The following is a 13471-nucleotide window of genomic DNA, read 5'->3' on the forward strand; positions in this document are numbered from 1 at the left end:
ATATTTTTTTAATGTAAAAAATACCAGTATTTCAAGAATAAACAATTATGATTATGTAATTACGATTTATAGAATAACTATAAGGTATGCACCTATATGTATATATGTTTTTGTTTAAATTATATTAAATTTATATATTAAATCAAACGATGTTATATGCCCATAAGGACAAAGACAATCATTTTTATTCAAAATAATTCAAAAAAATGTTGATGGTTTATTAAAACTTTATAGTGATTTCGTATGAATTTTACACAATATCTGGAATATGTATTTTTTTTTTTTTTTTTGACATTTTTTTTTGTTATACTATATATATTTTTTTGTGTTTGCTGCTATAATGGATACCAATTTACATAAGAATTATATACAATATAATATAAGCATAAGACCCCAAGCTTTAATACAGTTGCATTATTTAAAAAATATAATTAGTAGCATTTCTAAGTTATTAGGATAATATTATTCTATTAACAATTCAAAGAATGATAAATATTAAACTTTTTTGTTTAACCAGTTCCGGACATATTAATACATGTTGCACGATTTAATTAGCTTCTTATTTTTCATCACACTTTTTACATATATTATTATAGCAATATTCCTTTTATTATTGTTAATATTATAGCAGTATTCCATTTTTAGTGAAAATTATATATGGATTAATGGAACTAAAAAATAAACGGACTTGATGTGGGTTAATGAAAAGGAAAAATTGCGAATAAACACATTTTCCTTTTTTTCTTAAATATATGCATTTTTTATCATAAGCAAAAATAAAGCGCTACTCTATGATATTTTATGCTAAAGTACTTTGAATGAAAAAAAAAATAAATATAATTAAAAGAAAACTTTCTAACAATGCTATGCATATAGTTACGTTTTAATTCTACAAGAGTATTATTGCCGTTCCAATAATATTTTTTTTAATTTCATGTATTTTAAACTAAAAGTATGTTTTTTTAAATCATAAAATTTAATCAATGCGTAAAAGAGGAAAACAACTTTTTTTAAAAATTACAATCAATGGTGTTTCTTATATGCATTCATTTTATATACCAAGTATAAAATATTGCATATATTAAACCATATTGCTTTAATTATATGCATACGCATATAACAATCAGCCAAATATTATATGACTTTTCTTTTACATTTTAGCAATAATATTATATAATATGACACATAAAAAATTATATTTTTTTATTTTTGTATGTTGCTAAGAATAATTATTAATGTAATTATATATATAATAATATATATGTACATTTATTTTATTATTATTTTTTTAAATTAGTTTTTATATTAATTTAATTTCTTGAAAGTAATTGTTATATATAATTTGTTTCTTTTCATCAAATCATGTTATACATGTTTATAAGTACAAATATATGCTTATGTAATATGTATACAATATTTATACTTCATACCATACAATCGCCATGAAATTATCATTACATAAGGAGCAAAAAAAAAGATATAAAACGAATGTACATATTTATACTTTTTTCCAAATGTTTGGATATATTAAATGACGAATCGTTTTAAAAGTGCTTTTTTAATGTATACAGTATACGAGGGTGCACAACATAATAATAAAAAACAATTCATTGTTGTCAATATGCATATCACATATATTTGTGAATAGCTATATGAAATACTTAGAAACGTAAGTTTATATCCACACGAATATATGCATATATATATGTATATATATTCGTATGTAAAGTTATCTGGTACTGCGATTTTTCCGATTTAAAATGAGCGACAATGAATTCGATAAAATCTCAGAAGATAACAAGAATAATGTAAGTTTAGAGAGAACCGTCATACGAATACATATGTGCACATACATATTACAATACTCTTTTCATACTTCTATTTTTATAAAAGATAGGAACTATATATGTGTTTTACCAAATATATTGCTCTAAAATTGAAAAAATAGTGCATATCCTTAAAAAATAAATTATTTTTCTCCTTTCACAGACAAATGATAATCCTGAAAATGTAAGCCAACAATGTGAAGAACAAGAGGACGCCAAAAATGCTACAAGTGAGAAAACAAAAGGCTACACTTTGAATTGTGAAAATTACCTCAATGATTGTTACATAAAATAGTAAATACTAATATGCATAATAAATAATGAATAATTTTTACAATTTCTTCAGGTTCGGAACAAAACTTACAAAATAAAAATATCCCCCAAAATACAGAATTTGGTGATTCAAATATTAATAATAATATTAATTCAGTCCATCATAATGTTCCAATAAATGCGCCAAACTTACCACCTACATTTCCCAACATACCACCTCCTATACCTGGGTTACCACCACCGAATACCCATGTCATGGTGCCTCCAAACATTCCAGGAATGCCGCCTAATATGCATAACATGCCACTTATGATGCCTCCAATGAATTATATGATGCCTCCAAATATGAACCACTTTCTTCCGCCTAATATGATGAATTTTCCACCTCCATTTATGATGAAAAATAACCAAATGAAAAATGCGAATTATATGAACAATCAAAATATGTATGGTCAAGGTATGGAAGCTGGAGGCCCAATTAATAATAGACCATATATACAATGGAATCCGGGAAATATTAATAATTTTGGAGCACCAGGATTAAATAATTCTCCATTTTTTATACCTCCAAATCTTCCTTATATACCTAGCTATATGAAAATTTGTAATAGCGAAAATGAAAACGTTATGAGGCCCAATAATTTACAAAGCATTAATATTGATGCTAATCAACAAGAACACGGATTTTATCCATTTAGTAATAATGCTGACGGTGGAGATGTGAATCAAGGTAATAATAATGGCGAGGATGGCGAAGAATGGGCAGATGATTTGGGTATAAATGATAATGGCGAATATGCTAATAAAATGGGTAAAAAAAGGGGTACAGGAAAACATAATTATCAGAATAATGATGAAGAAGGGGAGCATTATGATGACCACTATTCATTTAAGAGTAATATTGTAGGAGGAGGGAAAGGGCATCATATATCAAATGATTCTTTATATGGAACCGAAGAATTTTCCATAATTAAAGAAAAGGCAAGAAGATGGAGAATGCTAAACAGTAAAAAATATTCTAAAAAAAAAAAGTACGGTGTTGTAGAAGAAAAAGAAGAAATGCCTTGTGAACATTTAAGAAAAATAATAAAAGAGCATGGTGATATGAGTAATAAAAAATATAGATATGATAAAAGAGTATATTTAGGCGCACTTAAATATATACCTCATGCAGTTTTTAAATTATTAGAAAATATACCAATGCCATGGGAGCAAATTAAAAATACAAAAGTTATTTATCATATAACAGGAGCTATAACATTTGTAAATGAAACTTTTGTTGTTATAGATCCGTTATATATTGCCCAATGGGGTACTATGTGGATTATGATGAGAAGAGAAAAAAGAGATAGAAAACACTTTAAAAGAATGCGGTTTCCACCATTTGATGATGAAGAACCACCATTAGACTATGCAGACAATATTTTAGATATAGAACCATTAGAATGTATACAAATGAAATTAGATAAAGATGAAGATAAAAGTGTTATAGATTGGTTTTATGATTCAAAACCATTATTATATGATAAAACTCATATTAATGGTACTAGCTATAAAAAATATAAATTATCATTAGAACAAATGGGGGTATTATACAGATTAGGAAATCAATTATTTAGTGATTTTCAAGATGATAATTATTTTTATCTATTTAACTTAAAATCGTTTTATACTGCTAAAGCTTTAAATATGGCAATACCAGGGGGGCCGAAATTTGAACCTTTATACAGAGATATATATGAAGATGATGAAGATTGGAATGAATTCAATGATATTAATAAAATTATTATTAGACAGCAAATTAGAACAGAATATAAAATAGCATTTCCATATTTATATAACAATAGACCAAGAAAAATTGCTGTAAGTAAATATCACTCACCTATGTGTGTATATATCAAATTAGAGGATATCGATTTGCCTCCTTTTTACTTCGACCTTATAATTAATCCCATCCCTTCCTATAAAATTAGAAAGATAAGTAAAATGGCAAATGATAATCCACACTTTGAAAAGTTTTCTTTGACATATGTAAGAAGAAAATTCTTTTACGAGGAATCTTACGAAAATAATGAAACTATTGATGCAGCTAATACTACTGACGATAATAATAAAAAAAGTATTGATTCTAGTACGGATAACGAGAAAATGACTAGAAAAAAAAAAAAAAAATACACTAGTGATAGTGATAAATCCACGAAAAAGGGGCACAAAAGGGATCGAGGAAACCACAGCGACGATTCATATTCTGATAGAATGGAAACAAATAGTGACAGTAGTAGTCAAAGTAGAAGAAACAAGCGTCATTCTAAAAGTGAACAAATTAGAAAATCCAAAGGAAAGAAGAATAAATATGAGAAGGAGAGATATTCTTCTGATAGCAATTCAGAGAAAAGTGATAGTGAGAGAAAAAAACGAAAAAGCCACAGAAGTCGAAATGATAATAAGAATAGTAAAAAAAGAAAAAACCCATACAAAGATTATGATAATGATGAAGACGAAAAAGAAGCAAGTAGTCGAAGTAACAGCGAAGGGACTACTGCAATTGTGACGAATAAGAAAATGAAGCTGGTAGTTAAAAGTGTAGAATGTGGAATGCTGCCGCTTTTGCATGACTACCCATTATACACTGAAAGAACAATCAATGGTATTCAATTATATCACGCACCTTATCCTTTTAATAAAAAATGCGGTTATACTAGAAGAGGTATTGATATCCCGCTAGTCCAACAATGGTTCAAAGAACATATATCTACAAATTATCCTGTAAAAGTTCGAGTATCTTATCAAAAACTTTTAAAATGTTGGGTATTAAACCATCTTCATTCTAAAAAACCTAAAAGTATGAAAAAGAAATATTTATTCAAAATATTTAAAAGTACGAAATTTTTCCAATGTACTGAAATGGATTGGGTAGAAATTGGTTTGCAAGTTTGTAGGCAAGGATATAATATGTTAAATTTATTAATACATAGAAAAAATTTAAATTATTTACATTTAGATTATAATTTTAACTTAAAACCTGTTAAAACTTTGACTACAAAAGAAAGGAAAAAATCACGTTTTGGAAATGCATTTCATCTATGTAGAGAAATATTAAGATTAACTAAATCAATTGTTGATTCACATGTGCAATATAGATTAGGTAATATAGACGCATATCAATTAGCAGATGGAATACAATATATATTTGCACATGTTGGCCAATTAACTGGTATGTATAGATATAAATATCGATTAATGAGACAAGTAAGAATGTGTAAAGATTTAAAGCATTTAATTTATTATAGATTTAATACAGGATCAGTTGGAAAAGGTCCAGGTTGTGGTTTATGGGCACCTTTATGGAGGGTATGGATATTTTTTTTAAGAGGTGTTATTCCATTATTAGAAAGATGGCTATCCAATTTATTAGCTAGGCAATTTGAAGGAAGAGTTTCTAAAGGTATTGCAAAAACTGTTACAAAACAAAGAGTTGAAAGTCATTTCGATTTAGAACTAAGAGCAGCAGTTATGCATGATATTATTGATATGATTCCTGCTGGCTTAAAAAATAATAAAGGTAAAGCTAGATTAATTCTACAGCATTTAAGTGAAGCATGGAGATGCTGGAAAGCTAATATACCATGGAAAGTAGTAGGACTTCCATTACCTGTTGAAAATATTATTATCAGATATATCAAATTAAAATCGGATTGGTGGATTAACGCTACATATTATAATAGAGAAAGAATAAAAAGAGGTGCAACTGTTGATAAAACGGTATGTAAAAAAAATTTAGGCAGATTGACCAGATTGTGGTTAAAGGCTGAACAAGAAAGACAACATGAATATTTAAAAGATGGACCATATGTTTCTGGAGAAGAAGCCGTAGCTTTATATACTACTGCGATACATTGGTTTGAATCGAGAAAGTTTACGCATATTCCTTTCCCCCCATTGAATTATAAGCACGATACAAAATTGTTAATTTTGGCATTAGAAAAATTAAAAGAAACCTTTACAGTAAAAAATAGATTAAATCAATCACAAAGAGAAGAGTTGGGTTTTATTGAACAGGCATATGATAATCCCTATGAAACATTATCACGTATAAAAAGGCACTTATTAACCCAACGGGCTTTTAAAGAAATATCTATAACATTTTTAGATCTTTATACCCATCTAGTACCGGTATATGAAGTAGATCCTTTAGAAAAAATAACAGATGCATATTTAGATCAATATTTATGGTATGAAGGAGATTTGCGAAATTTATTTCCAAATTGGGTTAAACCTTCTGATAGTGAACCACAACCATTATTGGTTTATAAAATGTGCCAAGGGATAAATAATCTTCATAATATTTGGGAAACCAAAAATAATGAATGTGTTGTTATGCTACAAACGCAGTTTAGTAAAATTTATGAAAAAATTGATTTAACATTATTAAATAGACTACTTCGACTAATTGTTGATCATAATATAGCAGATTATATTACAGCAAAAAATAACACTAATATTACATTTAAAGATATGAATCATATTAATTCATTTGGTATAATAAGGGGTTTACAATTTTCTTCATTTGTTTTTCAATATTATGCTATAATAATTGATCTATTAATTTTAGGTCTTACTAGAGCATATGATATAGCAGGTCCATACAATGATGTTAATCAATTCTTAAGCTTTCAAAATGTCAATATCGAAACTAGACATCCAATTAGATTATACTGCAGATATGTTGATAAAATATGGATACTTTTTAAGTTTAATAATGATGAATCAAAAGATTTAATTCAAAAATTTTTAACAGAAAACCCCGATCCAAATAATGAAAATGTTGTTGGATATAATAATAAAGCATGCTGGCCAAGAGATTGTAGAATGAGAAAAATGAAACATGATGTTAATTTAGGTAGAGCCACGTTTTGGGAAATACAAAATAGAATACCACGATCGTTAACTTCATTGGATTGGGATCATTATAACACATTTGTCAGTGTATACTCCAAAGATAACCCTAATTTGCTTTTTTCAATTGCTGGGTTTGAGGTACGTATACTTCCCAAAATTAGGCAACTAAGCTATGGAATAAACATGTATACATCATACATAAATGACTATTCTGGAAAAGGAAATTCAGAAGCAAATGCAACAAACACGGAACCATCAAATGCATATGAACAGAATGTTGTAATTTCCTCTGGGACCAAAGAAGGGACCTGGAAATTGCAAAATGAAGTAACAAAAGAAATAACAGCAGAAGCATATTTAAAAGTGTCAGAAAAAAGTATGAAACGATTTGAAAATAAGATAAGACAAATTTTAATGTCATCAGGAAGTACAACATTTACTAAAATTGCTAACAAATGGAATACATCGCTAATAGGTTTAATGACATATTTTAGAGAAGCTGTTTTAGATACAGAAGAATTATTAGATTTATTAGTAAAATGTGAAAATAAGATACAAACACGTATCAAAATTGGTTTAAATTCTAAAATGCCTTCTAGATTTCCTCCTGTTGTCTTTTATACGCCTAAAGAATTAGGAGGATTAGGAATGTTATCTATGGGGCATATTTTAATTCCTGAATCAGATTTAAGATATATGAAACAAACGGATAATGGAAGAATTACACATTTCAGAGCAGGGTTATCACATGAAGAAGATCAACTAATACCTAACTTATATAGATATATATCAACTTGGGAAAGTGAATTTTTAGAAAGTCAAAGAGTTTGGTGTGAATACGCATTAAAAAGAAGTGAATGTCATAATCAAAATAAAAAGATAACTTTAGAAGATTTAGAAGATTCATGGGATAAAGGTATTCCAAGAATTAATACACTTTTCCAAAAAGATAGGCATACCTTAGCATATGATAAAGGCTGGAGGATAAGGCAATTGTTTAAACAATATCAAATTATCAAAAGTAATCCCTTCTGGTGGACTAATCAGAGACATGATGGAAAATTATGGAACTTAAGTAATTATAGAACAGACATGATACAAGCATTAGGAGGTGTTGAAGGAATATTAGAACATACATTATTTAAAGGCACATTTTTTCCAACCTGGGAAGGATTATTTTGGGAAAAAGCTAGTGGTTTTGAAGAATCTATGAAATATAAAAAATTAACGAATGCTCAAAGAAGTGGTTTAAATCAAATACCAAATAGAAGATTTACACTTTGGTGGTCTCCAACAATAAATAGAGCAAATGTATATGTTGGTTTTCAAGTCCAATTAGATTTAACTGGTATATTCATGCATGGAAAAATACCAACTCTTAAAATTTCTTTGATACAAATATTTCGGGCACATTTGTGGCAAAAAATACATGAATCGCTAGTTATGGATTTATGCCAAGTATTTGATTTAAATTGTGACTTATTAGATATTGAAACAGTCCAAAAAGAAACTATTCATCCAAGAAAATCATATAAAATGAATAGTTCATGTGCAGATATATTACTTTTTGCCAATTATAAATGGGGCATATCAAAACCATCTCTATTATCTGATGAAGATAACATTTTTGCTAATAATCCTGAGATTAAAGGTACTAACTTTAATTCTTTTGCTAATTATCCATACACTTCTAATCAGTATTGGATAGATATACAACTCAGATGGGGAGATTTTGATTCGCATGATATTGAAAGATATAGTAGAGCTAAATTTTTAGATTATACTACAGATAATTTGTCTATATATCCATGCCTAACCGGGGTATTAATTGGTGTCGACTTAGCATATAATTTATATTCAGCATATGGAAATTGGTTTAATAATTTAAAGCCACTAATGCAGAAAACCTTACAAAAAATTATACAATCTAATCCATCTTTATACGTATTAAGAGAAAGAATACGAAAAGGGCTACAATTATACTCTTCTGAACCTACTGAACCATATTTAAATACACAAAATTATAATGAACTATTTTCTTCACAAACTATTTGGTTTGTTGATGATACAAATGTATATAGAGTTACAATACATAAAACATTTGAAGGAAATTTAACTACTAAACCAATTAATGGTGCTATATTTATATTAAATCCAAAAACTGGCCAATTATTTTTAAAAATTATTCATACATCTGTGTGGATAGGACAAAAACGTTTATCGCAATTAGCAAAATGGAAAACTGCAGAAGAAGTAGCTTCTTTAATTAGATCACTACCCATTGAAGAACAGCCAAAACAAATTATTGTCACAAGAAAAGGTATGTTAGATCCATTAGAAGTTCATTTACTAGATTTTCCAAATATCATAATAAAAGGAACAGAACTTAACTTACCATTTCAAGCATTATTAAAATTGAATAAAATTGGAGATCTAATATTAAAAGCTACGCAACCACAAATGTTGTTATTTAATTTATATGATGATTGGTTAAATAATATATCATCCTTTACAGCTTTTAGTAGATTAATATTAATTTTGAGAAGTTTACATATAAACCCACAAGAAACTAAAATATTATTGCAACCAAACAAAAATATAATAACACAGCCACATCATATTTGGCCATCATTTAACAACAATCAATGGATTAATTTAGAAGTTCAATTAAAAGATTTAATCCTAAATGATTATGCTAAAAGAAATAATGTTCACATTGCTTCGTTAACACAAAATGAGATCAGAGACATTTTACTAGGTATGGAAATTACGCCGCCGTCTATACAAAGACAACAAATAGCTGAATTAGAAAAAACAAATCTTGATAATATAGAACAACAAATGAAAGTAACTACATCGAAAACTACTACTAAACATGGAACAGAAATTATTGTGTCAACATTATCACCCCATGAACAACAAACATTTACAACAAAAACTGATTGGAAAATTAGGTACCTGTCTAATAATTCCTTATTATTTAGAACAAAAAATATATACGTAAATAATGCTGCTACTGCAATTACTTCAAAACACGACCCTCTAAACTCTGGCTCAATGAAAAGCACTACTATTAACTCAATAAACGATTATACATATGTTATAGCAAAAAACTTATTAGAAAAATTTATCTGCATATCCGATTTAAAGATTCAAATTGGTGGGTTTTTATATGGTTCATCTCCACCAGATAATTCATATGTTAAAGAGATTAAATGCATACTTATCCCACCCCAAATAGGAAATTACCAATCTGTGACTTTATCCAATTATATACCCACTAATAAATATATAGAAAATCTAGAATTACTTGGCTGGATTCATACAGAAACTACTAATTGCTCAAACACTAGTAATCATTTAACCACATATGATATGGTTTCACATTTATCATTTTTGCAAGAATTCAAAATGAAAAAAAAACAAACAGATCAATCAAAAGAAAATTATTCAGATGACGATATGGACGGAAATGCAAATAATGATGGCAATTCTTTTGATGCATCAAAAATTTGGGATAAAAACAAAACAATTATACTTACGTGCTCATTTACTCCTGGTAGTTGTACTATAAATGCCTACAAATTAACTGAAGAGGGATATGCATATGCAAAAAGCAAAAAAAATTCAGCAGAATTATACTCATATCCAAATATTGCTAATCTATATGACCAAGTTCAAATTTTATTGTCAAATGTATTTGTTGGATTCTTTTTAGTACCTGATGATAATATATGGAACTATAACCTTATGGGAATTAAATTTAACAATAATCACAAATATTCAGCTCAACTTGATATGCCACAACCCTTCTACGCAGATATACATAGACCAAATCATTTCTTGCAATTCTCTTTACTTGAGCAACACGAAGGGGATGCAGCTGATGTAGAGACATCCTTTATTTGATATTATTAATATAATCCAAAATAAGAAATCCATATTCAAGTAAAGAAATTAACATATATATATGCAGAAAAAATAATCCACACATTAAGGTATATATGTGTTACTATAATAATATTCCAAACTTTAAGTTATTTTTGCTAAAGATATACTAATTTTAAATCCTTTTTTGTGCGCACAATGCACATCTTTAGTTAATTTTTTTTTATTCATTCTTTATTTTTCAACTAAAAGTATATATTTTGTTCTTTGCAAATTGTAAATAATAATTTTAATTAACAAAAGTTATTTATTTTTTATTAATAATTGAGAAAATTTTATTCCAAAATTATAAAAAAATAATACACAAATAACACCTAGAATAAATGGAGAAAACACTATAGTGTAATTCCTTGTACGGTGTCACATACTCTTCTCATGAATATGAAACAAAAAAATAATGAAAATATAGAAAAACATAATGTTAAAAAATGTGCTTATTCTGTATAAACATGCCAATATTAATTAAAAACATATTTTACCCTCTTTAGCATATTCAAAATATCACTAAAAAATTGAAACTCACATATCACATTTAAGGTGTTTATTAATTTAAATCTATAACCGCCAAAATGTTACCATGGGGGTGAATAAAAATACAAATTGCCATATTAATCGTTACTTTATTCTATTGTTTTTAAAAACGATGGAACGATTTTTTTGTGTTCAAAATTTGATTCTTCTATATTTCTTTACTATTAACTTCTATCTTTTCCAATTTATTGCTACCTTTCAGGGACGAGTCCAAAAATTCATCTAACGTGCCGTGGGAAGTACTATATTTCCATCGGATGTTTCTAAAAAAATGTTATAATTAAAAATGTGCAATAGCAAATATATCTTTAAACTATTTAAATATATGTATATTCATTAAAATGCATAATAATAAAAAAAACAAATAATGCAATAGAAATAATTATTATATGCAGTGGCATATATCTTACTTTGCTAAAACTGAAAGGGAAAAGAAAATGTTAATGTCGTTTATTAAAATATTTTTATGTTCCCTATTTAAGTTGTTTACGTTATAATAATGTTCATAGATTGTGGAGAAATTTAAGAATGTGCTTGAATCTCCATTTTCATACAACTCTCTTGAAAAAAGAGAAAAGTTTCTTATCATATAGCATTTTGAGCAGCATACCTAAAGGGAAAAATCAAAAATAATTAAATAAGTGAATAAACAAATTGATATAATAATACGAGGGTTAAATTGGCAAGCAAAGAAACAAATATGCAAATTAGCATATGCACATTCCTTCATACTTCCAATGAAACCCTCATACAACTTTGCATACATGATGCATATATATATTTATGTATTGTTCTTTCATTTGCAGTACCTCTATTTTTTGGAATAAAAATGTAGTTGTGGCTATGTCTACATTATATAAAAGTGAAAGGTTAGCTTGATCAATGGTCTCTGAGCATATATCACAATTTGTTTTCCGGATTTTTAATTCATTTATTGCAGTTTTTAACTTTTCCTTAAATACCTTTGTACAAATGTTAAATATTTCACATATCGTTTTATTTATAGGAAATGTTTTCAAGTTGAATGTTAGCTTCCGATTATTTAGATGGCTTATAGAAACCCGCAATTTGTCCTTAATAATTTTTTCGTTCATTTGTGATAATAAAAAAATTTTGCTTTCTATATACCAAGGATATTCCAAAAAAAATTAAATACTTAAAAAAAAAATTGCATTATAAAGTATAATATTTTTTTATTCTAAAGCAGCAATCATTATGGCTTAACAGCTTTATTTATTCAAAGAAAACCAGAAAAATATATTTCCGAAGATATATCAAATCAGATTGTAATAAAAAAAAAGTTGTAAATAAATATTATTATATTATATCAAATAATAATTAACTGTAAAATGGGATATAATATGAATATATATATATATATATATATATATATATATATATATATTATTATATACATATTTTATACCCATATCGTTATATAAATTATTGTGAAAAAAAAATATATATATTTATTTAATTGTTACCATATTTTTTACAATTTTTGATATACATTTGTATACCCAATTTTTGGCTAAAAGAGTAAACTGCGAATTAGTCCTATAGAAGAAAATATTGTGCATATGCATTAACAATATTATTTGTATTATAATTTAAAACAAATACATTGTATTGTATTCATTTTCCATTTTTTAGTTATTTTTAAAAAAGAGCAATACTATAATTTTGTAACAGGTTTAATATACAGAATTTGTATGTATTATTGTTCCCTTTTTAAATTTATGGTCTTAAACGAGTTAAAAAAAATACATGAATTTAAATTTCTTATATAATAGATATATGTATAGGGGAATGTTTTAAGGCCTTAACAACTATAATAAATATTTCGGGTTTATCATATTATAAATTTGGATAGATAAATAAATGTATATAACATATGTATACTAATTTATTATTTTCATAAGATATGCTAAATAAAAATATATGTACTATAAGTAAAAACTAAAATTTGTTTTAAAACCGAAGTTTACATCATA

General features: G+C 26.8%; 2 protein-coding genes across 2 annotated transcripts; one reads left to right on the forward strand and one right to left on the reverse strand.

Moving 5' to 3' along the window:
• Positions 1 to 1760: 1760 nt before the first annotated feature.
• PBANKA_1003100 (pre-mRNA-processing-splicing factor 8, putative) lies at positions 1761 to 10907 on the forward strand (the record flags this gene model as incomplete). Its single annotated transcript, XM_034565101.1, has 3 exons — positions 1761 to 1808; positions 1990 to 2056; positions 2173 to 10907. The coding sequence occupies 3 exons, from the start codon at positions 1761 to 1763 to the stop codon at positions 10905 to 10907; spliced, it is 8850 nt and encodes a 2949-aa protein (XP_034421831.1).
• Positions 10908 to 11625: 718 nt separating this feature from the next.
• PBANKA_1003200 (conserved Plasmodium protein, unknown function) lies at positions 11626 to 12571 on the reverse strand (the record flags this gene model as incomplete). The annotated part of the gene is made up of 3 exons (XM_034565102.1): positions 11626 to 11740; positions 11888 to 12087; positions 12287 to 12571. The coding sequence occupies 3 exons, from the start codon at positions 12569 to 12571 to the stop codon at positions 11626 to 11628; spliced, it is 600 nt and encodes a 199-aa protein (XP_034421832.1).
• Between the last annotated feature and the right edge of the window lie 900 nt (positions 12572 to 13471).

The sequence above is a fragment of the Plasmodium berghei genome (assembly GCF_900002375.2).
Source record: "Plasmodium berghei ANKA genome assembly, chromosome: 10".
NCBI lineage: Eukaryota > Apicomplexa > Aconoidasida > Haemosporida > Plasmodiidae > Plasmodium > Plasmodium berghei.